The 25,770-nt window shown below is 44.2% G+C and overlaps 3 protein-coding genes across 3 annotated transcripts in view; 2 read left to right on the top strand and 1 right to left on the bottom strand.

The window, feature by feature from the left end:
* Positions 1-1,293: 1,293 nt before the first annotated feature.
* The window catches only part of LOC310854429 (neuronal membrane glycoprotein M6-b-like), a 46,510-nt gene continuing 22,033 nt past the window's right edge, over positions 1,294-25,770 (bottom strand). The window contains exons 2-7 of the mRNA XM_083759075.1: positions 13,220-13,406; positions 12,236-12,395; positions 10,093-10,264; positions 6,828-6,901; positions 6,383-6,448; positions 1,294-5,635 (exon numbers count right to left, since the gene is read on the bottom strand). Coding sequence (XP_083615201.1) covers positions 5,483-5,635; positions 6,383-6,448; positions 6,828-6,901; positions 10,093-10,264; positions 12,236-12,395; positions 13,220-13,406 — 812 coding nt within the window. The 3' untranslated portion in view covers positions 1,294-5,482. The remainder of the gene's footprint in view (positions 5,636-6,382; positions 6,449-6,827; positions 6,902-10,092; positions 10,265-12,235; positions 12,396-13,219; positions 13,407-25,770) is intronic.
* Positions 18,438-18,689, top strand: LOC310854324 (small ribosomal subunit protein eS21-like; the record flags this gene model as incomplete). Its single annotated transcript, XM_083758921.1, has 1 exon — positions 18,438-18,689. One exon carries the CDS (start codon positions 18,438-18,440, stop codon positions 18,687-18,689), a length of 252 nt encoding a protein of 83 aa, XP_083615047.1.
* On the top strand, positions 18,808-21,360 carry LOC310854323 (SWI/SNF-related matrix-associated actin-dependent regulator of chromatin subfamily A-like protein 1; the record flags this gene model as incomplete). The annotated part of the gene is made up of 1 exon (XM_083758920.1): positions 18,808-21,360. The coding sequence occupies one exon, from the start codon at positions 18,808-18,810 to the stop codon at positions 21,358-21,360; it is 2,553 nt and encodes an 850-aa protein (XP_083615046.1).

Raw genomic sequence — 25,770 nt, 5'->3', positions numbered from 1 at the left:
ATATTTGCGAAGCCCTCGTTGAAAACAATGTATTTCAAACTCCAGCAATTGTCCCGGTTCAGGCTGCATGAACAGCGCTCCAAGTAAGCTGTTTTCTGACCTCTCAATAGCGCCACTCTCAGCTATGGCTCTGGTTGCCGGAGTCAGAGGCCGTCGCCTGTCAGGTCCTCCCAGTCAGTGGTGTAAAAAGAGTACGTTTTACGTAAAGTATCAATACTGCAATATAGAAATACTCTGTTACATGTAAAAGTCCGGAATAAAAAATTTACTTGAGTAAATTACAAAAGTATTGCCGTCAAAATGTACTTAAAGTACGAAAAATAAAAGTACTCAATGGTGCAGATCTGCAGAATGTCCCTTAAGTTTTCAAATCTATAAAATGAAAGCGACACACCAGGAATAAAGACAATATAAGGCTGAAGTCTAGAGGACAGTTTATACACGACTGCAGGCATTCTTTTTTATTAGGCTCGATTAACACCTTGTGGCCGAAAAAAGTGTTGCACCACCAGATTTAATAGACTTTTGCCCATGATAAATCATAAATGCCTGCATACTCATAAAATCCCTATATTGACACTCACATTCATAAGATGAATCCATATGGGCCCAATGCATTGTTATCAAGGGTATTCAATTACATTTGTTTTTTCATTCCCTTTTCTTTGCTCCAAGATGTTTTACTATACCATATTCTTCACATTAATTAATTTAATTTATAGACCACTTTTGTTTGGATTATTATCTCGCATGCATGACTCACTCATTTCTGATCATTTATTGTCAATAGCGCCAGCATAAGACCCCGTCTGAAATTTCATTTAGTTTAGCAAATTACTTTTTGAAGTGAAACCGGTACTAAATAGTAGGCTGAAAATAGCATATTGTGTAGTACAGTATGTAGTTTGTGGCTGTATTATGGTTATTGTGTAAGATCATGCCACAACAATTGATAGGGTGTTCTATTTACAATTTCACCTTTATTAAGCAAGTTTAATTATTTGGTACAACAAGGCTTTTCAGTTACACCAACTGTATTTTTGCCTTGATGCAATGGGTGTGAGACTAAACCAATTGGGTCTAGATTTCTAGGGAGACCACCTCCAAGGCTCCAACCACAGCAGATGTATAGTTATAATATAACGTATAATGTTACATTTTACAATATTATTGTAAAATGTAACATTGGTTAACTTAAAACAACGTTCTATTCATTAATATGAAGCTCCGGATTAGGTTGTCCACCGACTGAACACAAGAACACACTCAAGAAAGAGTCAGGAGCCAGCCATGTCACGAGAATAAAAAATATCAGTTTTTACTAGAGAAGGATACAAAAATCATCACTATATATGAGTCATAGAACTATTTTGCCAACTTAAAAAATAAAACAATGATGAAAACACCTACGGGGTGGGGGGGTCTACAATGCCATCAAAGCACAACGGAAGTGTTCCTGTTTTGAAAAAGAGGCAGGGGTACGGGCAGGGAGAAGGGGTGGGGGGGCAAACACTGCCTACCATATTAGTTGTCAGTACAATTGACTACACATCACCTGAAAAAACTGCAAAAAGACAGTCATGTCTCCTTCATGCAAGAACGAGGAAACGACAACATAACCTGCCACGCATCGCCTTAAAGTCACATTTATACGTCGTGGAAGCGAGTGCGGAATTGCCTTCGCGTTTGTGCAAGGATGCGCTGTGATTGGCCAGTAGCCACTTTGAGTGGCAGTCGGGGCAAACGCTCTCGCCAGTCTCCACAACATGATTTGCTATTCTGTCCATATCGGGTCGCAACTCGAACGGGGCTGAGTCGGCTAAGCGAACTCAGTAACGTTAGACACGGCAACTCGCACGCTTTAGCGTGCTCGGTGGTGTCTCGTGGCTCATGTTTGCTTGAGACAGCAGCCCCTCCATCGCGGTCTAAAACTGTACTTTATCCCGTAGTACTATAGGGGGAGGCTTGAACATTTACTCAAACACGAACGTGATTCCGCACTCGTGCGAGAACCTCTCGTCTTCGGAGTGAGACGATGGTCCCATCAAAGTATGAATTAGCCCTTAATAGGACACTGAATGTGTTTGTTTTTACCTCTTAATAGTGATTCCTGGGGCGGGCTAATGCACATATATCAAACAAAAATAACACACATGGCAATATATTCCTTTTTCCATCCCCCAGAATACACAGTTGCACACGTGGACGATATCGACATGCTCATCTCACGAGAGTTTAAAAACTATCCCTCCATGGTTGTTTCAGAGGGGTTAAGCTAACCAGCCGATGACTGATATACGTTATAGTTTTTGAATATTAAATGATATCTAATTATAAAATCAACGTATGAAAATTCCTGACTTGTTTTTTGTATTATTTATATTAGTGTAAACATCCAAAACAGTCTCTGTGGCTCATGTGATAGGCATAATAATAATAAAAAGAAAAGAAAAACGTGACATCATCAACATTGGAGTCACTCATTTGGCTGGCCGTCGTAAAAGAAGCACAAACAATTTCCATAAAAGTTATTTCTTACAGAATCACAAGAGGAAAAAAAATACCCAGCTGCCTAAAACCAAAATTTTAAAAATCAATTTCCTTCACATTTTAAAATGTATACATCACAAGCACCTCAATTCTATCATTGTCATACCTTAGTGGTTGAATGCTAAACACATATCCCAAACGGTACATTTACATATCTGTGGAGAATAATAAAGAGAATTACCCCCATGTGGAGAGGTGTTCGAGATCCTCATAGGTCTGGTTCAGATATTTACAAGTGAACCCAATTTACAAAAAGGGTGTGGCTGTATAAATTGATAGAATGAGTAATCCTCGGGTCCGTTTTATTCCACAAACTGATTGATCAACGGTTCACTGTTGATGGTGCGGTTAGGCTTGGTCGCATATCGCAATATTTTCATAATATTGCGATACTTTGGTGGGACAGCATTGCGATATATATAAAATCTGGGGTGTCACCCAAGTCCAAAAGGGAGCGACAAGCTAAGGGTACAGACAGACAGAGTTTGTACTGAGACAACAGGCTGTGAGGTTTATCCCTTCAGTGGCACAGATCTGAGCTTCCCATAGGCTGCCTGAACAGTGAATAAATGGGTTCAGAAACCTTGAGAGGGTCAGGTCTGTGTCACGAGGAGTTAATAGTCACATTTTCAGTTCCTGTGTAAATGCGTCTTCCGGGTACGGTCGCACAACATGCACAAATGCAGTGGAGTGGCCGACGCCCGCCGAGGCGGAATTCTTGTCAAAGTTCAACAAAGTTTAATTTTGACGAGATGCAAGTGAACGTGAACTTGCTCCATCACCTTTGCTCGCACGGAATGGAAATGAACTGAGCCATGCATGTGTGGCTGACTGTATCCTTAAGGCCTAACTGTGGGTCAGTACCGAGTGAGGTAATGATTCAGTTTTAAGCCTGCGATGAGTAACCAGATATAATGCACCAAAGAAAACGGATCTGTGATCCTGAGCAGGTGTTTACAGAGCTGCTGGAGAGGTTTTTGAAGAAAAAAACAACTCTCTGTGACATGCACTACTACAACTCTGGCATCAAATGCGACCGTTTACGTGTTTTCAGATTCGGAAAAATACGGATCACACACTGTGTGATCATCTCCAAGTTGGTACTCAATCGGAGTTCCCGTCTTTAGTTACTCTTATGAGAGGGGGGTGGGGGGTCCTTGAGTGCTTTGTAAGGGATGAGGGCTTTTTTTCTCCCACGGAACTTCCTTTTTTTTGTAAATAGTGCAACAACATATCAAGCATCACCAATAAAAAAGTACCAGTCAAAAGAATATGAAGAGAAAAAGTTCTAGGAAAAAGTATGAAGGGAATAAAGAAAACCAGAAAAGATCATAAGAATAAGAATAATAGTTACCTGGCATACTTTTTAAAGTGTATTAAAAAAAAAAAAAAAAAAACATTCATACACATTCTCACAATATATTCATATTCATATATATACGTATATAAAACACCAAACTAAAGCAGAGGAAGTTAGTTGCTGCCTGAAAGGTTGAGGTGGAAGCAGGCAGTGACAGAGTGGTTTCTAGGCTGTTTAGGACACTGGTTCCCAAACACTGGGTCGGGACCCATTTGTGGATCCCTTTATTTATTTGTTTTCTTCATTTTGTTTTTAATTATTATTATTTCAAAACATTTTCAAAAACATTCCTAAAAAAGCAAACATTAGAAAACAAAATTCTAAGATTCTTTTCTTTCAGTAATTTCATGAAGAAAAATCAAAGAAAGAAATTCCATAAATTAGAACACAATATTCGCGCCGCGTTGTGAGCTTGTAGATCTGCTATTTTAACGAGTGTATAGCAAACGTTGAATCTCTCTTTTGGGTCTCGACCTGAAAAGTTTGGGAACCACTGGTTCTGTCTGAACGGCCGTCACAGCCTATGGGGTCACGTTCACTAGCCGCGGCCCCAGAGAAGCTAGTCGACGCGATCTACTACTCACCGATCAGAACACCGAGCTCAACCCGACGCCGACAGGGAACTCTGACGGTTCTGAAGCGTCTCGCAATTTTTTTATGGGGGGCCCACTGAAGCACCCCCGATGTCGTCGTCCCCCCCCCACACACAACACCCCACCCCCAACCAACACTCAAACCGGATCCACCCTGTTTACTATTTTTGACGATTTTACCCACCAACTGTTTTATTGAATAGATATTTGAACCTTCTAAACAATGGCAGATTATACCAACCAAAATGGCTGTATGTCCAGTAGATGAACATAACCAGCCACGCACTGAACTCATCATGGACCACTAATCAACCCACAGTGGAGAACGGGCTGGAGGGACAAAGAATCGGCTTGCGTGACTATTATCAAACATGACCGAGTTGGTTTTGTTTAATTCAGAGACGGGGGTTGCCGGTTGCTGGTGGGGAGAAGCGGAGAGGTGGGTGGTAGGTATCATGGACAGGGAGGAGGTGGGGGCGAGAAATGGAGGGAGAGACAGAGGGGTGTGTGAATAGGACATAGCTGTGGCAGTGGCTTTCTGGTTCCACTGCGAAATGGGCCATTCATTTTTCCCATAGAGATTTACAGAAATATTTACATCAATGAATTTAAGCCTTGAATAAAGCCATCCAGGATCCTGGTGAATCATGACCATAACACCTTTGACTCTGTGAAACCCATATTATTTGAATATTTAATATATGATATACTACATTTAATAAATACACTTTGTTTAGTGTTTTTTTTTTATTCACCGAATCAAAGGTTTAATGGTGATGATTTCACCAGAATCCTGGATGGCTTGATTCTTGGCTTAAAAAATAATTGATATAAATATTTGTGTAAATCTCTATGGGGAAAAAATGAATGGCCGACTCTCGCAGTGGAACCAGAAAAAACCCACCCACTGCTATGCCCTATGGGGCGGGGGGGTGCAGATGGGAGGAGGGGTTAGCGAACATAAGGACCGCCCCCGTCCTTATGAGTAAGAGGAGGAGTTCTGGCCGTCCTTGGAGCGAGCCTCGGCCTCCAGGTCCTGGTCGTCCTTGGTCTTGATGTCCTGGTACTCGTGCGTGCCCACGGCGCTCTTCAGGTAGCCCCAGTTGGCCCCCAGGATCATCAGGTAGTGGATCTGGACAATGCGACAAATATAAAGACATCAGAGAATCATTCTTCCCTAAATTTAAAGAAAAATATAAAGAATTTGAATCCACCATTAATAACTCATCACTCCATGTGTGGAGTTGTCATCAACTGAGGGACAGCCAGTGGACAGAAGAGACAGGTACATCTGTCTGAACAGGGTCATTAAGTTGCTGTTATGTTTATGTTTGTTAATTTATTTTCATTGTTACTGTATTGCTTGTTGTTCATTATTGTTGGGACGTTTGTTGACTTTTGTTTTGTTGTATGTACGCTTTGGCAATGTAAAACATATTTATCATGCCAATAAAGTAAAATATAATAATATATAATATAATAATAATAGATTTAATTGAGAGAGAGATAGAGAGAGAGAGAGAGAGAGAGAGAGACTAAGATTTTGATATTTAGTCGACTAAGACAAGAGTCATCACACTGTGTCCTACTAAAAAGCAAGCGTACAAAAAAGTGCCATCATGATGTGTGTCAGCCTGTATATCCTTGTGTGTGTGTGTGTGTGTGTGTGTGTGTGTGTGTGTGTGTGTGTGTGTGTGTGTGTGTGCACTGTATACGCTGCAGGCTATATAGGGCACATTTGCATCCCTCTGGGTGGGAGAGATGCACACACAACTGTGAGAGGCGGCAGGGTTGCTATGGCGACCGATACGTGCGCCATGGCAACGTGCATATTTGGGAGTCATTATGGGGAGCTTGTCATGGCGAGGAGCCTACTTACCAACGCAATGACGGTGGCTCCGGCACCGGCGAACGCAACGATGTACAGGTGATAGGACAAGTAGAACTGCAAAGGACCATGGGAGATGTTCAGTTAGCAAGGAGCACCACGTAAAGTGCTCTGATGTCGTGTTCCAAAACGACACAAGTTTGACTGATGTTTGTGTTTGGAGGAGAGGAGAGGAGAGGAGAGGAGAGGAGAGGAGAGGAGAGGAGAGGAGAGGAGAGGAGAGGAGAGGAGAGGAGAGGAGAGGAGAGGAGAGGAGAGGAGAGGAGAGGAGAGGAGAGGAGAGGAGAGGAGAGGAGAGGAGAGGAGAGGAGAGGAGAGGAGAGGAGACAACATAGAGCACATAAAAATAACAGCTGAAAAGAAGAAAAGGAGCAGATAGAATAAACAGGGCCATAACAGAGATGAATAGAGCATTGTTGTACTATGGGTGACTCACCTCGCTTGTGTTACAGATGTCTGTCAGTGTGTTACCACAGGCCATTCCTGGTGAGGCGTTCCACGGAATCACACCTGAACGACAAAAATATATACCGTATGAAGTCTACCCCTAAGAAATAGATAGTGCCTGAAAAATCTATGGAAGCACAACCAAAGAAAGACACCCGCTTCGATGTTTTCAACCCATAGTCACCAGTAACCTCAATGGTCAACTGTAGCCTACTGGCTGCTAGGAAAGTGAAATTACTGCCGCCGCCAAGGCGAAAACATTGTGAAACTGTGCTATACAACAACATTGCTTTATGTTTATTTACATGGCCGGTTAAGACTGAGGTTAGGGTTAGAGTTAGTATAAGGGTTAGTAGTCGGACAACGCGACCAACGCCACGTCAACAACACAACGTCTCCGCTCCAGTAGAGCATACTGGCTCCATTGCATGAGCTTGATAAGTTACCTACTGGTTGATATGGGTTGATATCACTTGCATCCGTTACCATAGATCAGGAAATTTACAGTAGCTTTCGAGTAGTTTCAATGCTGGTTTCAATGCGATAATTGGGGTTAATAATTTATGCAGTGCTGCGTAGTGCGAACGCCAACAACAACATATGCAATGTGCATTCTATGAACAGGCCAGCTGTCCCCCCTGAATGAATGTGGGTCATGCTACAGTACAGTAGGTCACTGTACAGATCTGCACATAATATGCAATCACAGGAGAGCTATACTGTATATGAGAACTGCATACCAGATAAAGGATTGTCATCCTACCACAGCGTCCAATCAAGTTATTAGAAATATAGAAGTAGACCAAATGTAGGTCAGGTGGTGCTGGGTGGGATCATTGGAAAAAGAAAAAAAAGATACATACACAATTACATGCACGCACGCATATATATATATATATATATTTATATAAAATAAAAAATATATACATACACAATTACACGCACGCTATATACATAAATTATTATTTTTTTGCAGTAGTTTAGTAAATGTTTTCCCCTATTCTTGGGAAATAAGGGCAACGTGTATAAGCTACCTTCAGTTGCCACATGGCATTCTTTGTATTATATTGTCTATACATTATGCATGAAAAGGCAAGTGTTTCTCAGCATGTTTTCTAGACTAGCGGTGACTTTTCAGCACCCTTTGGGCGCAGGCTCTCAAGACACACAAAACACATCGGGACGTGTTAAATTGCACCCAGTCCTTTTTACACCCGTAAACGTGTGATGTGACAATAACATTGAAGTTGAAGTTGGTATAGGAACATACCAGTTATACACACCATCTCTATTGTGTGTGAGCAAGAAAACGTTACTGTACAATCCAAATTGTTACGTATTATTTTAAAGCTGATACAAAACTCACTAGTCGAGTATTTGTTAATACAACCAGAGTCAGGGTGCTGATATTGTGTGTGTTGACTCTCTGGAAAAACACTCCAGCTACACCAGATGGCCCCGTACGGGTGTGTAACTCTGAGAGTATACAAATGGAACCAAATGGACTAATTTGTACACTCTCAGAGTTATGGGGTGGGGGTCCTTGAAATTAAAACAATGAATGGTGACAACCGGAAGTTGTTTACTGCCACCTCAATATCACAACTGTTCTATTAGAGTCGACGAGGCGAATGGGTGGCGAAATGTCGTCTACATTTTCAGGTTGGTAATTTGGTCAGGTTGTCACCTGACCAAAAATCACACCCGTGTGAAGTGAGAGGCGCTAATATATTAAAGTCTAACTCATGTTGATTAGGTGATGTAATGGTGATGTAAAATAAATGGTGCCAACACAAACATTAAATTCTCTTTATTGTTAATGGCATTTAATGTTTGTGTTAGGGACAAGATGGCGTAAGTTTTCCCTCCATTGTCAATGGCGTTTTTAAAACAAACATTGAACTAAAAACAAACATTAAACCTGTATGAGAACCACTGCACACTAAATGGCATTCCGTCTCATCCCCGATGTCACAGTAACAGACATTAATCATACACAGTGCAGCGGGTCATTCACATACAAAGCTCCAGCTGACTGGAATAATAAATGTGCTCTTTCTCTGAGATCGATCTATCACTTATTTTCCACCGCTTCAGGACTTCCTCATTTTCTACTCTTAAAACAACCTGTTTCGTGCTTTGAAATGAACTTGCACTCAAACCGCATGACACAAGTGGGAGCCAACAGAAACAACTTAAGTTATTTTAACAAAAGAAAAAAAGACTACACGTGATTCATCTATTCTAACAGTCGAGGGCTGGGGGTTGTGGATGGGAGAGGCTGAGCAAGCCATGTATATTTGTGTATTTGCAGTGAATGTAATTATGATTTTTTTGTACTGTATTGGCACGGTAGCCCCCACTCGAAAATGAGATGGTACTTTAAAGGGCTATCCTTTCACTCAGTTCTGAAATGAACACTCAGGAGACAGGATTACACATGCAGTAGGATCATTGGCAGGGGTCAGCATGTTGGCTTGAGGCGGACATTTTTGTCAAAATATTTTTCTTTTGTCACGGACATACAAAATGAGTGTACAATAATATTACCGGAAACTCATAAAACGCTAGCCCTGAATGACCATAACAGGTCTGTAACTCTGAGAGTGTTCAAATGGAACCAAATGAACCCTTATACGTTTACGGGGTCCATTTGGTTCCATTTTGTACACTCTCAGAGTTAAGAGGGTCCTTGCAAATCAAATATATTCTGGCCCAGGCAGAGACTTAAGCCAAACAGCATTGACCACGCCTCCAGGTCTTAACCCATTCTGAACGGGAACCCATTTTGGTGTTAGCATCATGTTATGCTTTAGCTATTGAAAAATAGCAGATCTACAAGCTCATAGCTACGAGCTTGTAGGTCTGCTATTTTTGAAAAATCGAAGAACGACTGACATTTTTAGAATCTGATCTCAGGTCAGAATGGGTTAATCAGACCAGTGTGTGTCCAGTGGGAAACCTCGTATGAATCTGATCTCAGGTCAGAATGGGTTAAGTTAAGTCATAATTCTGAATACATATTCTGAAGAAAACCTGGAGACGGACATTCAGAAATTGTGTCTTATGTTCGAAATACGAACATTATAATGGTGTCTAAAGAATAGAATCTAACATTTGCCACGGAGAAGGCCAAGTCTTTGCCACGGACACACTTGTCTGTGTATGCCTGTACGGACATATTTGGTGGCCCCTGATCATTGAGTTACGTTACGTTACGGTGTGGACGGCTGGTATTAAAGCGCCATACTGACCGTACTGCCTGACGTCCACGCAGACGGAGTCGGTGGTGGTGAGGTTGGTGGCGGCGGGGGACTTCATGGCGGCGCACGAGGTCCACATGTTGAAGAACAGGAAGACGGGGATCGCCGTGAACCCGAAGATGGCCAGGAACGCCAGGGTCAGTATGTAGGTCAGACCCATGAACTGAGAGAGAGAGAGAGAGAGAGAGAGAGAGAGAGAGAGAGATACAGAGAGATTTTATAGTTTCACAAGCAAAGTGTTAATGTAACACAGCTCTGTTTACACCTTTATTTAATTCCTATTTATATTCAACATTTATTTGTACCATATACATTGTTGTATCTTGAGTGCTTTGTTCTACTTTTGCTTTGGCAATGTAAACGTATGTTTTCTCATGCCAATAAAGCTCCTTTGAATTTGATACAGAGAGCGAGAGAGATACAGAGAGAGAGAGAGAGAGAGAGAGAGAGATACAGAGACAGAGACAGAGACAGAGACAGAGACAGAGACAGAGAGAGAGAGAGAGAGAGAGAGAGAGAGAGAGAGAGAGAGAGAGAGAGAGAGAGAGAGAGAGAGAGAGAGAGATACAGAGAGATACAGAGAGAGAGATACAGAGAGAGAGAGACAGGGAGGGAGGTAGGGAATGAGGAAAGAGGAGTCCAGAGAAAGAATGTGAGCAGCAGAGGAGAGGGTTAATTTTAACAGAGGTGATTCATTCTTCTTCATCATCTGTGCATTTCATGGTCAAATTTGACACGGTCAGATACCTCCAAATTATTTCAATCAACACCCATGAGAATTCTCGCACGCCACATGTGCACGCACACACACACACACCCATGCACGCACGCACAGTCCATAAGTAAGCTAATGTTATTGGACATCTGTAGCAATTACAGTAATCAGGATAGAAAGGACAAACTGTGCCACAGTTCCCCTCAAGGATTCTTCTGTGCATTGTGTGCGTGCGTGCGTGCACGTCCGTCCGTACAGTATGTATACGTATACGTGTGTGTGTGTGTGTGTGTGTGTGTGTGTGTGTGTGTCTGTGTGTGTGTGTGTCTGTGCATTTTTGCACACCTATTTTTTATATACCAGTCAATCATTGCAGACTGTGGACAGTTTTTAAATAAAAAGATGTGTAGTGTGTGTGTAATCTTTCTTCTTAGTCATTGTTAAACCACCGTTAATTTATGTTACAGCAGTTGTTTATCTTTATCTTCAGCTTGGAGTTTCCATCAGGCTTTGCACTGCCGAGCATAAAGTTCAACACGCTATGACAACTCTATTGTTTTACCAAATTTGAACCATTAACCAAAGCGGTACGTTAACGTTAATATCAACAATGTATAGCCTATGATATTACTCCCATCACGTCTTTTGTTGTCGTTTTGTAAATAGCGCCTACTTCCTGACTAAAGTCGCATAACCAAGGCACGCACGCTAGAGACCTGTAGATGGCCGAATTAGCCGCGGTTGCCACGGTTAACCACAGTTGCGGGTGGATTTGGGTGAATAAAATATATTATTAGTTAATATCTATCTATCTATCTAACCAGCTCAATGGCCTTGTGGTTAGAGTGTCCACCCTAAGACTGGGGGGTCAGGGTTCAATCCCCGGCCGTACCGTACCGTACAATACAGAGTACAGTGCAGTAACTATCACAATAAAAGTATAGTTACACCGCTTAGTGTAACTATGTTTCCTTTGTAAACTCCATTTGTCACCTCAATGTTTGTTCCATAAAGCTCTCGTCTGGACACAGCTAGGCCTGTCACTTTGATTTCATAATCGCTCAATCGCAATTATTTGAGATAATCACAATTATCATTTCCATGTTGAAAAATAGCTGAAATAGCAGATCTACAAGCTTACAACACGTCATGTGCTTGTAGATCAACTATTTCGGCAATTTTGTATTTATTTTTATGCGTCAATGATTTGTATATTTGTAATATTTCAGTTATTTGTCATATCTGCCCCTGTGCAATTTGTGATTGGCTAAAAGGCGAGCAGAAACGCAAATTGTAACGTTCCAATGTTCCAATGCAAAAAACACAACTGAATCCTGAATCGCAATTATCTGTGTGAGAATGAATCATCAACTTAAATGTCGTGACAGCCCTATAGGACATGGCGGCGTTAAAACGTACAAAGGCAGTGATGCAGCGTCCGCAGGCTGTGGTCTTGAAGTCGCTCTGCAGTTCCTTCTTGATGGCGCTGGTCGTGTAGAAGCCCTCCGCCAGCAGGATGATGGCGTACACGAAGAAGAAGGACGCAATGCCGTAGATGATGTACTGAAAGATCTGAATCCTGGACACACACCGCACACGCACACGCACGCGCACGCACACGCACACGCACACGCACACGCACACGCACACGCACACGCACACGCACACGCACACGCACACGCACACGCACACGCACACGCACACGCACACGCACACGCACACACACACACACACACACACACACACACTATTTATGCCCATAAATGGAGTTCTGGAGTTCTTTGTCAGACATTGTGATGTCAGAACAGGATATTTCTGTATCTGTCTCTCTGTCTATATACCATTATTCCTATATATGGAGTTCTGTGTCAGGCATGCATGGGCACTGGGCAGGGGCCCGGTCCAGAGCCCGGGCAGAGGCCTTTTGGGGGCGGTTCTGGACAACCATGGGTCCGACTGACTCGACACTGGGCACTGCACACCCTGTGGAGGTGTGGAACGCGTGTGTCGAATTTTTGAAGTTTGTGGGGCGAACTGTAAAGTAATGTCAGCGGTATCCCCTTTTATGCCCATATATTGATGTCAGCGGTCTCCCCTTTTATGGAGTGAATATGGGGGCTATGCCGATGTCAGAATGATGTCAGAAGAAGTCAGTGGGACAAACCCGTATTTAGGCATGCCCAAATATGGAGTCTGGCCCAGGCAGAGACTTAAGCCAAACAGCATTGACCACGCCTCCAGGTCTTAAGTTAAGTCATAAGACCTGGTACTTAAGACACACAAAATAGGACCCTGAGTCTGGAATAAAAATGTTATGTTCAACGCCATGTTTAATCGTAAACGTAAATGTGTAATTGTGACAGCCCTACACACACATGCACGCACAGACGCACGCACACTTACACGGTGCCGAGCGTGATGTTGTCACTGGGCTCCTTGGAGAAGTGGTTCTCCAGCATGGTGAAGGTGCCGGTCAGTGCCACGTGGCCACACCCACAGAACAGAGCCACGCCCAGGAAGCACAGGATGGTGGCCACCAGCGAGGCGTAGGGCACGCCGCCCAGACACTTGATGCAGCACTCGAAGCATCCTGCAGGGGGCAGAGTGGAGGAGAGACCGTGTTAGTCAGGGACGAATGTTCGAATGTTATCAACCAATAATCACCGGTATCACTGGAACGCAATCTAGTCACCAGGCTCGACCTGGAGCCTACTGCAGTACTGCATGCATACTGGCTGCGATTTTGGTTTAACACGGAAGTGAAATTACTGCTGCCGAAGCGAAAACAACGTGAAACTGACTTACGTGGCCGGTTAAGACTGAGATGAGGTTATGGGACTTACGTGGCCGGTTTAGACTGAGGTTAGGGTTAGAGTTAGATTTAGGATTAGGGTTAGTAATAGTCGGACAACGTGACCAACGGACCTCTCCGCGTTTCCTAATCTACAAGCTCAACGTTTGTATCCAAAATGACCTTAAACACCAGAACCATCTCTATACTTACTTTGTAGATTTAACCACTTCAGCCCTATGTATATACGGTACATTTCGACCATTTGAAAATACCTGTAGATAGATAGATACCTTTATAGATAGAATAGCCGATCTACAAGCTCACAATACGTCATGATGCGATCGGTATATTTTTAAAAGATTTTTAAACATTTGAAAACTTTAAATGGGACATTCTGCATAATGTGTAGTGCTTGTAGTCGAGTATTTCTATATTGCAGTATTGATACTTTTACATAAGTAAAACAATTGAGTACTTTTTTTCCACCACTGATCTTGTGGGGTGGTCTTCTTTTGTGTTCTACGTCGTACGTGGGATGGTACAGTAGGTAGAACAAAGAGAAAGATAGAGAAAGAGAGTCTTGTCACGATAAAAGCACTGTCTACGGGCTCAACAACGCAGACTGCTGCTGATGACACCGATTGCAATCCTGGTTCCAAACGCTGTGTGTGTTTGTGTGTAGTGCACTGCAACCAGCCCTCAAGTGACATTAATGCTATAATAATTAGACCAATTTCATCCAGCGGGGGAAATTCAGCCTTAAAAACAAACAAACAAAAAAACTAAAGAAATCTTCTGTGCCCGCCAGCCGAGTGCTGCCCACAGAGAAGCGTGGGGAGGGGGCAGGGAAGCAGTTAGGGGTTTACGTGTCTTGCTGAGGGACACCGTCCTCAATCACATTGCCAGGGACAGGAATCGAACGTGGGACATTCTCTGTATAAATGGATAATACCGTTTTTAGAATCATTGCTGTATTAACAAATATTGCTGAGGAGTAACCCCTGGAACCCCCCCCCCCCCCCCTCTCTCTCCCCAAGGACCCACTTTGAGAACCACTCGTAGAGAGGTTCTAAGAATCAAAGTGGTGACAATACTTTGAGTCAATGGTGTAAATGCACATACTGTACTAGTAGTAGACATGGGGTGATGGAGTCATGTAGGTTGCATTTGTACTTTCAGGCTACAAGCGAGGTGCACAAACGTCTCCCTGCCAGCCCAGCTGTGTTGCATTAGTGCTTCGTTAGCATGCATCAGTGCAGATCCAGCTAGAGCCCAGCAGCAGAACGCTGCCTGAACATCACATGTAAAACTTCTCGCACACATTATCACGCTTAGGAGCTTGTATATTATATCTTTGCTATTCTTTTGAATATCCAAAGTATGAAATAGTGGTTAAAAAACAATAAATTACACAGACACTTTCACGGTTTTAATTTTTAAAAAAATGAAAGAAATCTCCACACTCTGTGTACCAGATAGCATGAATAAGTCATGATATTATCGTAAATAAATGATCTGTTAGTGGTTTTCTAGGGCACCCGGGGAGCGAGGGACCCAGTGCTTAGTTGCCAGTGTCACATCCTAGCAGGCAGATACTGAAAAGTTTCCTCGCAATTACATGAGATCGCTAATGCTTCATCATTTAAACCTAATTGCACACAGGTATCGAAATGCACCAAAAATAGCGGATCTACAAGTTCACGTGTTATGATGAGCATGTAGATTGGCTATTTTCAGTGCGCATCACTGGCTAAATCCTGTTTAGTTTATGCTGCCCTGCCTCGTGTTCAGCTTTGGTCCCAGTATATAGAACACATTATAAACATCACTTAATGCATGAGAGAGATTTGCAGTTTTCTAGACAATTCATTGAAAATGTAAACGGTATGATACAAAAAAAACGTTAATTACATCACATGTAATGAATCTATTAATTTCTGAAGATGAGGATGATGATGACCGATCAATTTTGCCCATTATCGTGGCCATTGAATGCAAAATCACACGAAGAGCATTGCGCTATAGCTTATAGACACATTGGACAGATAGTAGCAGTTAACACCAGTAGGGCTCGCGATGATCCCAGATTCCCAGTACCCTCACAAGCAATATATGTACCACTACTACTATAAAAGGGAACACACGAGCGCATTACGTTGAGCGCAGGAGTCATATCTTATATAACAGTGCATTAAAAATAGGTCTTCAGGAAGTAAGCCTAGGAAGAAAAAAAAGCAACCATCTTGCATGTGCCACTTTGCTGTTTCCATGACAACCTGTTCCAATTGGCAACCTCTCTGAAGCCTCATCGTTTCACGTTGAGATTTTGTTTTGTTTTAGCATCGTATATATACACCCTGTTCTGTTTTCAGGAGTATAGGGGCGAGGGTTAAATCCATAGTGATATTTCTCCTTGTGTGGAAAGGCCTGCAATTCAGCCATCAGGTCTGACACTGAACTTGCTTGGGTTAAGAAAGAAGAAACAAATCCATTAGGGCAGGGGGTCCCAAACCTCTCCATGTGAAGGACCCCCACACAACCATAGCCATGTCTGCAGCCGTAGATGAACATTTCGAAATGTTTTGAAAATCCTTGACATTAACAAAAAAATCACACCCGTGTGAACCGAGTGGTGCAACTCCCCTCTCTCTCCCCCCCCTCCTCTCTCTCTCTCATTAGCAGGCAACAGTCTGTCAGCACTGTCTCTCTCTCTCCGTTTCTGCATGGCACAACAGCGCCCCTACTGGTGCTCATTAACACATACATGAACACATACATACACATAGGTGTACACGGACATTGCTGGTTGTAGGAGTGGTTGCACCACTCAAAAAAAAGAAAGATCATACATCATCATAGATCACATTACGTTGCTCAACCAATCAAATCATCGCTATGCAGTGATCAGCCATTCAATTCGTCGTGTTTGTGTTCACTCAAACAGACAAAGCTGGGCGTAGGAGGCCCTGAAAAATCACACTTGTTTGAAGTGAGGGGGGCACTCTTATCATCATACATCAACACAAAACATCAGTCATTCCGGCCAATCACAATTGGCGAACTCAGCCAATCGAATCATCACAAATGTGGTACACATTCTGTGCTCAGCCAATCAAATCGTCACTATGTGGTACACACAAACACACAAAGCTGGTGTATCAAATCATTACAGAAAAAATCACACCTGTGTGAAGTAAGTGGTGCAACTCCGTGTGAGGGTCCCTGGGGGGGTCCGCGGAACATCCAGACCCGCAGGAACGTGCCCAGGGTGCCGGCGAGCCACCCGCGTCCGAAACGGTCGAGAAATGACAGAGTTATCGTGTGGGGGTCCCCGGGGGTCCCCAGGAACACGCCCAGGGGGGGTCGGGCCGGTTCCGGTGAGCCCCCCCGTGAAATGCTACGATCACTGCAGTGATGTGACATCACTGGCGATTCCTTGGGCATGTGACAGACTTAACTTGTCTCACCTGTTGAGAAGCACCCAGCTGCTGTTTATAACAACCTGCAGTGTGCTCTGATTAAAATGTTACCCGCCCGTGTTTCGTTGTGTTTCCGCCCGTCCCCGCACCCGTTAACTTATAAAAGTATATTTTCCCACCCGTTTTCACCCGTCAAACTCGGGTACGCGCGGGGTATCCGCGGATACCCGACCCGTTGCAGTACTCTGGTCTCTACAGAGTCTACACAGGCCCATCTGAACAACGGACAGGTCAGTAGTGGCTGTCATTTTGTATATCTGTATCACAGTACGGATCTCGTGAGTTAAGTCCCTTCCGTCCAGCCACATGAGAATCCATGCAGGCAGGCACTGGGACCTCTTTGTGACCGCACGCGGCAAGCACAAAACCTAATCAATTGATTGTGACAGGCGATGAGGTTAAGCGATTTCCCTCCAGTTAAGTTAAGTCGTGTGCCTCTGGGGCTGTGTCGGCCAATCCGCACGCACGCACGCACCTACGCATGCACGCACGCACGCACACTCTACATTACTTCTACTCCACTACATCTCAGAGGCAATTATTGTACTTTTACTCCACTACAATAATTTGAAAACTTTCTTTACTAGTTACTTTGTAGATTTTGATTTTGATCAGGAAACATACATTAACCACGTCAGCCATATAAATTTCGGCCATTTGTAAATAGCAGTATTGATACTTAAACTTAAGTAAAACATTTGAGTACTTTTTCCACCACTGCGCACGCACGGTTGCACGCGCACACACGCACGCACACACACACACACACACACACACACACACACACACACACACACACACACACACACACACACACACACACACACACACACACACACACACACACACACACACACACACACACACACACACACACACACACACACACAGGGCTGTTTCGGGTGCTGAACTCCTACATAATGTAAAGCTCCCGTGATATGAAGCTGAGATTACATCACCATACCATGAAGCGAGTTTCTTTATGGCGTGCCATATCCCATCCCCCTTTCTCTCTCACCCTTCATGTCTCATTGTCATTGTATCAATACAAAATATATCCAAAAATAAGCACTGTACTGTGTGCTCCTCTAATTCCATATATGGAGATCCCTGATGTCATCAATATGCTTCAATAACAATACTGGCATCATAGGTTGGGCGGGTTGGCCTTCCTACTCGTACTATGATAATGCCTTTCATTGCCCATATATGGAGAATTATTATGACGCCATGATACTGACATCATAGTCTTCAAGTACTATAACAACGAGTGCACAACGGCAGCTTTCCCATCTGTTATTTGTCTTGAATTGATTCTGTGGGAGATCGACAAGTCACATCTTTAAACATGCACAACGACGCTGGTGACGCTGTGGACCTGTACGTCCCACGTAAATGCTCCGCCAGCAACAGGATCATCGCAGCCAAGGACCATGCCTCTATCCAGATCAACATCGCCGAGGTCGACAAGGTGACCGGTCGCGTCAACGGCCAGTACCATACCTACGCCATCTGTGGCGACATCCGTAGAATGGGCGAGGCCGACGAGTCCCTCCTCCGACTGGCCCAGCGTGACAACATTGTTTCAAAGGACGTCTGAGGTCCTTAAATGCCCCCCAAAATTATATGTATTTGCCATTTACTTTTACTGCTGGCATTCAGATTTAGATTTCCACTACAGCGTAACGTTAACTGCATGTTACGGCGATAATTCAATAATGTCCACTCAGTTCACTGATGAACAGAAGCGAAAAATTGAGGAAAACAGACATAAGGCTTTAGAGAGAAGAGCCCAAAGATTTGATCATCAGACTGTCAACAACACCAGTCTGAAAAGATCAACAGGGTTTGACAGTACCCCAGAATACTCCAACCAGAATGTGCTATCTTATCTTGACTCCTCTCATCAAAGAGGACCAGTTTCTGCTTCAACGTCTGGACCAGTTGAGTTAGTTCCTCCTTTCAAAAGGATCTCACAGAGCCCAAACCACCAAAACCAAAACAAGCCCCAGCAGTTGTGCTCTGGTGTATGGAAGAAAAGTGAACAGAGTAACCCTGTTTCGAGACAGATAAAAACTATAGACCCTCTTCCTCAGAGAAAAAGTCAACATGTGAACATCCCTATTACATCCAGTAGCTCTGCATTCTACAAACAAGAAGATGCTAACCCTGCCCAAAGTCCCAGGGGACAGCTTTCCTCAAAGCTTTCAACATTGACTGCTGTACCCGCTAAGAAGCCTGCCATCTCTGTGAGAGGGAAGTGTGTGCCTCACGACCAGGGCCGCTTCAGAATAGAAGTGGGCTACCATGCAGAGCTTATTGCCCTGTTTAAAGCCATCCCGTCCAAGAATTATGACCCTGCGGCGAAAATGTGGAACTTTGGCATGGAGGATTATCAGCGGCTGATGGAAGAAGCTGGCTCAATCTTATCAGTCGCCGTAAGACCTCTGGAGGATATGGAGGAGGTCGATAATATGGGTGGCTGGCAGAAACCTGGAGCCACTGTCCAGGGTCAGTGCAGTCTGTTGTCTCCGACCCAATTCAAAGTTGACATTGGCTACCACGCTGATGCCATAGCAGCTTTCAAGCAGATGCCATCCAAAAGCTACGACACGAAGACGAGGAAGTGGAGCTTTTCATTGGAGGATTACAAAAGTCTCATGGATGTCCTCAGTGGGATTGCGGCAGTGAAGGTGGAGCCTCTGCCCAGGGTGGTCATCCAGGCTTTTGCAGACAGTTTCAATGGGACTCGAGCCAGGTCGTTAGAGGTCCCCGAGGCAGACCTCTCCGGCATCGACCCCTCACTCACACGCAGCCTCATGCCCTTCCAGAGGGAGGGAGTAAATTTTGCAGTGTCTAAGGACGGCCGCCTCCTCCTGGCTGATGACATGGGGCTGGGGAAGACAGTGCAGGCCATCTGCATCGCAGCCTACTACAAGAAGGAGTGGCCATTACTGGTTGTGGCTCCCTCCTCTGTGCGATTCACCTGGGCAGAGGCCTTCAGACGGTGGCTTCCCTCAGTGAGTCCAGACAGCATTAATGTGGTGGTGAAGGCTAAGGACAAGCTGCGTGCCGGTTTGGTCAACATCATCAGCTATGATCTCCTCAGCAGGATGGACAAGCAGCAGAAAACCAATCCCTTCAATGTTCTCATCATGGACGAGTCCCACTTTCTGAAGAACATGAAGACTGCCCGCTGTAAAGCAATATTGCCACTACTAAAGGCAGCGAAGAGAGTGATCCTTCTATCTGGTACTCCTGCATTGTCCAGACCCTCTGAGCTCTACACGCAGATCCTGGCTGTCAAACCGACCCTCTTCCCACGCTTTCATGAATTCGGGGTCCGCTACTGCAGTGCCAAACAGTTGCCCTGGGGCTGGGACTACTCAGGCTCGTCTAACCTCGGGGAGCTGAAGCTTTTGCTGGACGAGTGTCTAATGCTTCGCCGCCTCAAGTCCCAAGTTCTCTCCCAGCTACCCGCCAAGCAGCGCAAAGTTGTCACAGTGACCATAGATGGAGTAAACACACGCACCAAGGCTGCCCTATCAGCAGCAGCTAAGGAGCTGGCCAAGGGATACGACAATAAGATGAAAGAGAAGGAGGCCCTCCTCGTCTTCTATAACCACACGGCTGAAGCAAAGATGCAAGCCGTAGTGGAGTACGTCATAGACATGGTGGAGTGCGGAAGGGAGAAGTTTCTTGTTTTTGCCCATCATAAGATCATCCTGGACAACATCACCCGTGAACTGGTAAAGAGGCACGTCGGATACATCCGCATCGACGGGACCACTCCGTCGGCGGATCGGCGGCAGCTGTGCGAGAAGTTCCAGTATTGTGGAAACAGTCGTGTGGCCGTGCTATCCATCACGGCAGCCAGCATGGGCCTGACCCTGCACTCTGCTGACCTGGTGGTTTTCGCAGAGCTCTTTTGGAACCCGGGGGTCCTCATTCAGGCCGAGGATAGAGTGCACCGCATTGGGCAAACCAGCAACGTGGATATTCATTACCTGGTGGCCAAAGGAACGGCTGACGAGTATCTGTGGCCCATGATTCAGAGGAAGATGAACGTCTTGGGGCAGGTGGGCCTATCTGAGGCAAACTTGTCAGAGAATGCAGAAAATGCCAGCTTCCATTCCAAGGACACTAAGCAGAGGGCCATCACAGAGATGTTCCAGAGGTCATTCACTGAGGATGAGGACGGCGATGAAGCTGTTTTAATGGAGGCTTTTGATGAATGGGAGGACAGCCACCCAGGAAGTGATCACACCTAGCCAAACGGTACACACAATAAGGCTATTGTTGGCTGAGGCAGACATATATAATGACTTCACATATTTTAGTGAAATAAATTACAAAAAAATTGTTTTGTCTGAATAAATAAATAAATCTGTAAATAAAAAAAGAATAAAATAAAATAAAAAATAGCAGATGTACAAGCTCACAGCACGGCACGAAGCTCTGTGAGCTTGTAAATTTTTTTCTAAAATGACATGCATGTTTCCCAGTTTTAATGGGTTGAAGAACAACAAAAAAGAAAGGAAAAAAGGGCAACGGTACAACAGCCACTGTTCCCCAACGGACCTCTTTCCCACTGGGCATCATCGGCCGTGGTCACTGAAACAAGTACAACCGCATTGAGAACAAATGGTTAGTCCACTGTATTGCAAATACATACATTGTACTTACTTAACAACTTAATTTCAAGACCGAATACCAAAATGTACTTGGTATAAGATTAAGAATATTTTCCCCTGAATAGCTGAATGGGAATACATACCATGCCATGAACTACTTTGCGCAAGTTCATGTTTCATGCATGCACTCGTCGTGACACTGTAGGGCCGGGGACCTCGGATCAAAGCATCAGCAGAATGTCAGATGTTTTAACAGCCCTCCAGCGATCGTGCACATTTCTCCCTTTCTAACAGCCTCCCAGCGACCATGCACATTTCTCCCTTCTTTTTTTTTAAACAGAGAGGCCGGGATCTGTCATCCAGTCGGTGTGTCCCCCCCCCCCCCCCCCCCCGCGGCAATGCAACGCATGCTGACTGTTTATCAGGCACAGTTTAAAGGGAGTTAATGGAGAGCGGTGACAGTGGACTCAGTGGAGGGCGGTCAGAGCGGGCCAGCCGGCCCCTAATGGAAATCAATGGTCTATTCATTACTGTAGGATTTAGGAGATGCAGCGGGGTCGGACCATCACTCTCACTTTGCCTCGCCCTATCTCGCTGCATCTCTCTCTCTCTCTCTCTCTCTCTCTCTCTCTCTCTCTCTGTCTATCATAACCACCCCCCCCTTCACACACACACACACACTCCTGTCCCTGAGCCCGAGGTGAAAAATGACACCAGCTGCTGAGTGCATTGCTGAAGCCGTGGACACTTTGCCATTCTCCTGTCGTGATGTAATGTCAGAAGCCAGAGCCAAGAACAAATGCCTCATGTCACTGTCCACTGTTATTCTAACTGACTTACCTGTTCACTCAATAATGTCACTATTATTGGCTGCTGGCAACGTTCATAATAGGAATTCACAGTTCTAGTAAGTTGCTGTAGCTCGGCAAAGGCATTCTGTTTTACACCATTAGTCTAGTCCAGAATTTTATTAGTCACATAGTAGTTTAACTTTTTTTATTTGACTAATATGGTCTCCAATAGCAGTTTCTTTGGTTCACTGACTTGGGGTTTTCTTTTTAATAATCAGGGTCTGCTAGCATGTTGCTTGCCTTTAGTGTTTAATGGTGAGTGTAAGTGTTTTCTATTAAAGTACTGGTTTTAACTGAAACTGCCACCACATGCAAGCCAGTCCCTGACAATGCAATGTTTGAGAAATGCCACCATCACTGGATTAATGCTTAGTGAATCCTGCTCGCTCACTCTGGCTCTGTGGCTCATGGATGCACTCTATTATAAGCGGAAGCCTGCTTAAGCCTGCTCAGACTATCTGCTGTTAGCATTTTTTAAATAGTTCTCACTCAATTCAATGCAGATCCACTGTACCTATTGCCGATATACACATTACTGTTGAATCTGCACATTCATTCCTACTACAGTATATGTACAGGAATAGGCTGGGGGACTAAAAGGACACAGGTGGATAACAGACTAATCACAAAGTTAGACAAGTCAGGCACAGAACTACAAGGGCATACAGGAAGGCACAAAACCATACTACAAAATAAAAGTACACAGGTGTAAAGTAAAACTAAACGGCAACTGAGAAACTGGGAAAATACAATACTTCAAAAACACAGGAAAACACTAACTAAAAACCAATGAACACATGAAAATACAAAACATGTCACAGAACGTGACAATAATGCTTTCTATATGCGCACACACACACTGGTGATACATACATTATCCTGTGCCTATATTTATAGTTATATCTGTCTGCCTGTCTGTCTGTCTGTCCTGTTCAGCCGGGAGGGGATCATTCTCTGGGACTGGGGGAGATAGTGTGAACCTCGGTATGTGGCTGCTAGAGGATTGATTGATTGATTGATTGATTGAATATTGTTTTTTGTATATTGCAGGATTGTTAACAGACAAAGGTTATGCTAAAAGGATAGCACAAAAATCCCCAGGTTTTTTCCCCGATTGTGGTCAATTGTAATCAATTCATCAGTAATACGGTATATGTACGGTATACAATACGGGAGGCATGTGGCTGTCAAAACAGCCGTCTCCATTATTCTCAATGGACCTATCCCACACCGGCGGCATCAGACGCGCGTTCACGCATCGCACGGCGCTCCGATGCGCCAAAGTTCTATTTCTACTACTGTGCTACAACTGTACGGCAGAGCGCCGCGTCCTGTTGGTGCTTATGGGCGGGACTCGAGGCACGTCGATACTGTGCTGCTACGCTGCGCAGCCTGTGTGTGTTGGGCTTTAGCCTCCCCAGAACAACAACAGGGAGAACACTCCCGTCACATGATAAAGGAACATGACAATCACACAGTGACGAGGGAAGCAGGGGGCGAGAAACACAATAGACAATTGATTCGTATTTTTTTTAGGGGTATGCCTATCTTTCCAGGTTTGTGTAAACACAAACATTGGCTTGTGATTGGCTGATCACCCCATAGCGATGATTCGATTGGCTGAGCAAAGTACATATTGAAGATAAAAGTGAAAGCAGAAAAGTTAAGATGGAAAAGTGAGGATGCAAATTGTGATTGTATGATGATGTATGAATGATAAGAGCTCCCCTCATTTCACATGGGTGTGATTTCTTTTTTTCTTCCATCCTTTGCGAAAGACAACACTTTCCAAGCACGACGGTTTAGCTACCCACCACTCAGTGATGGCAAAGACAGACAGGAGTGGGAGAGTTAGACCGTGGCGTGACGGAAGGAGTGGGAAGAGAGAAGACAGCACAAGAAAGAAGATGAGAAAGACAGCCATACGGAGGTGCAGGATATAGAGGGGTAGACTAGAGAGAGATAAAGGGGGGGGGGCATAATAGATCATTCATACTCCATTGAACTATTTGTCTGGAAATACAGGGTTTTTGTCGCATGAGAGAAAAGGAAAGGAGTAGCATGTCGGCTCGAGGAGGGAGTGGCAGAAAGAAAAGAGGGAGAAAAGTCCTTATGCACACCTACAGATGAATGCCTGATGAAGGCCTGAACGATCCTTATGCACACCTACAGATGAATGCCTGATGAAGTCCTTATGCACACCTACAGATGAATGCCTGATGAAGGCCTGAACGACCTTATGCACACCTACAGATGAAGGCCTGATGAAGGCCTGAACGACCTTATGCACACCTACAGATGAATGCCAGATGAAGGCCTGAACGACCTTATGCACACCTACAGATGAATGCCTGATGAAGGCCTGAACGACCTTATGCACACCTACAGATGAATGCCTGATGAAGGCCTGAACGACCGAAACATTACACACCTACAGATGAATGCCTGATGAAGGCCTGAACGACCGAAACATTACACACCTACAGATGAATGCCTGATGAAGGCCTGAACGACCCAAACATTGCTCAATAAAAAGATAATGCTGTATGTGAAGGGGAGCTGTAAGACAGAGAGTGGGGGGTATAGGGCTGTCACCATTACACATTTAACCCATTCTGACCTGAGATCAGATTCTAAAAACGTCTTCTACATCCTGACAGTTTTCTGAAAAAGCTATGTTTCTATGTCAGTCGTTCTTTGATTTTTCAAAAATAGCAGACCTACAAGCTCATAGCGCGCCACCGAGTGGCGCGCTATGAGCTTGTAGATCTGCTATTTTTCAATAGCTAAAGCATAACATAATGCTAACACCAAAAGGGGTTCCCACCCAAAATGGGTTTGTGTTGTCACGCAAATAATTGCGATTAACGATTGAATTGTGTTTTTGGCATTCGCAATTGGAACATTATGAATAGAAATTGCATTTCTGTTTGCCTTTTAGGCTTCGTAATGAAAAAAGAAAAGAAGAAAAGAAAATAGAAAAGGGACCACCGCTCATCTGCTGATGCCTGAAGAAGGTCAGTAGACCGAAAGCTTGCCAAAAATAAACTGATTGTGCGCAGATCTGAGTGTGCGGAGCTTCCCTTTATTTTCCCTCAGGCTTCGTAATGAAAAAGTGCACAGGACTGAAATATGGGCTACCAAGAAATTACTGGCATTTTTATAAATGTTACACTTTATTAGAGGATGAATTGTA

This window comes from Protomyctophum parallelum (genome assembly GCF_964188405.1).
Source record: "Protomyctophum parallelum genome assembly, chromosome: 23".
In the NCBI taxonomy this organism is placed as follows: Eukaryota; Metazoa; Chordata; class Actinopteri; order Myctophiformes; family Myctophidae; genus Protomyctophum; species Protomyctophum parallelum.
This window is presented reverse-complemented; position numbering and strand designations above follow the sequence as displayed.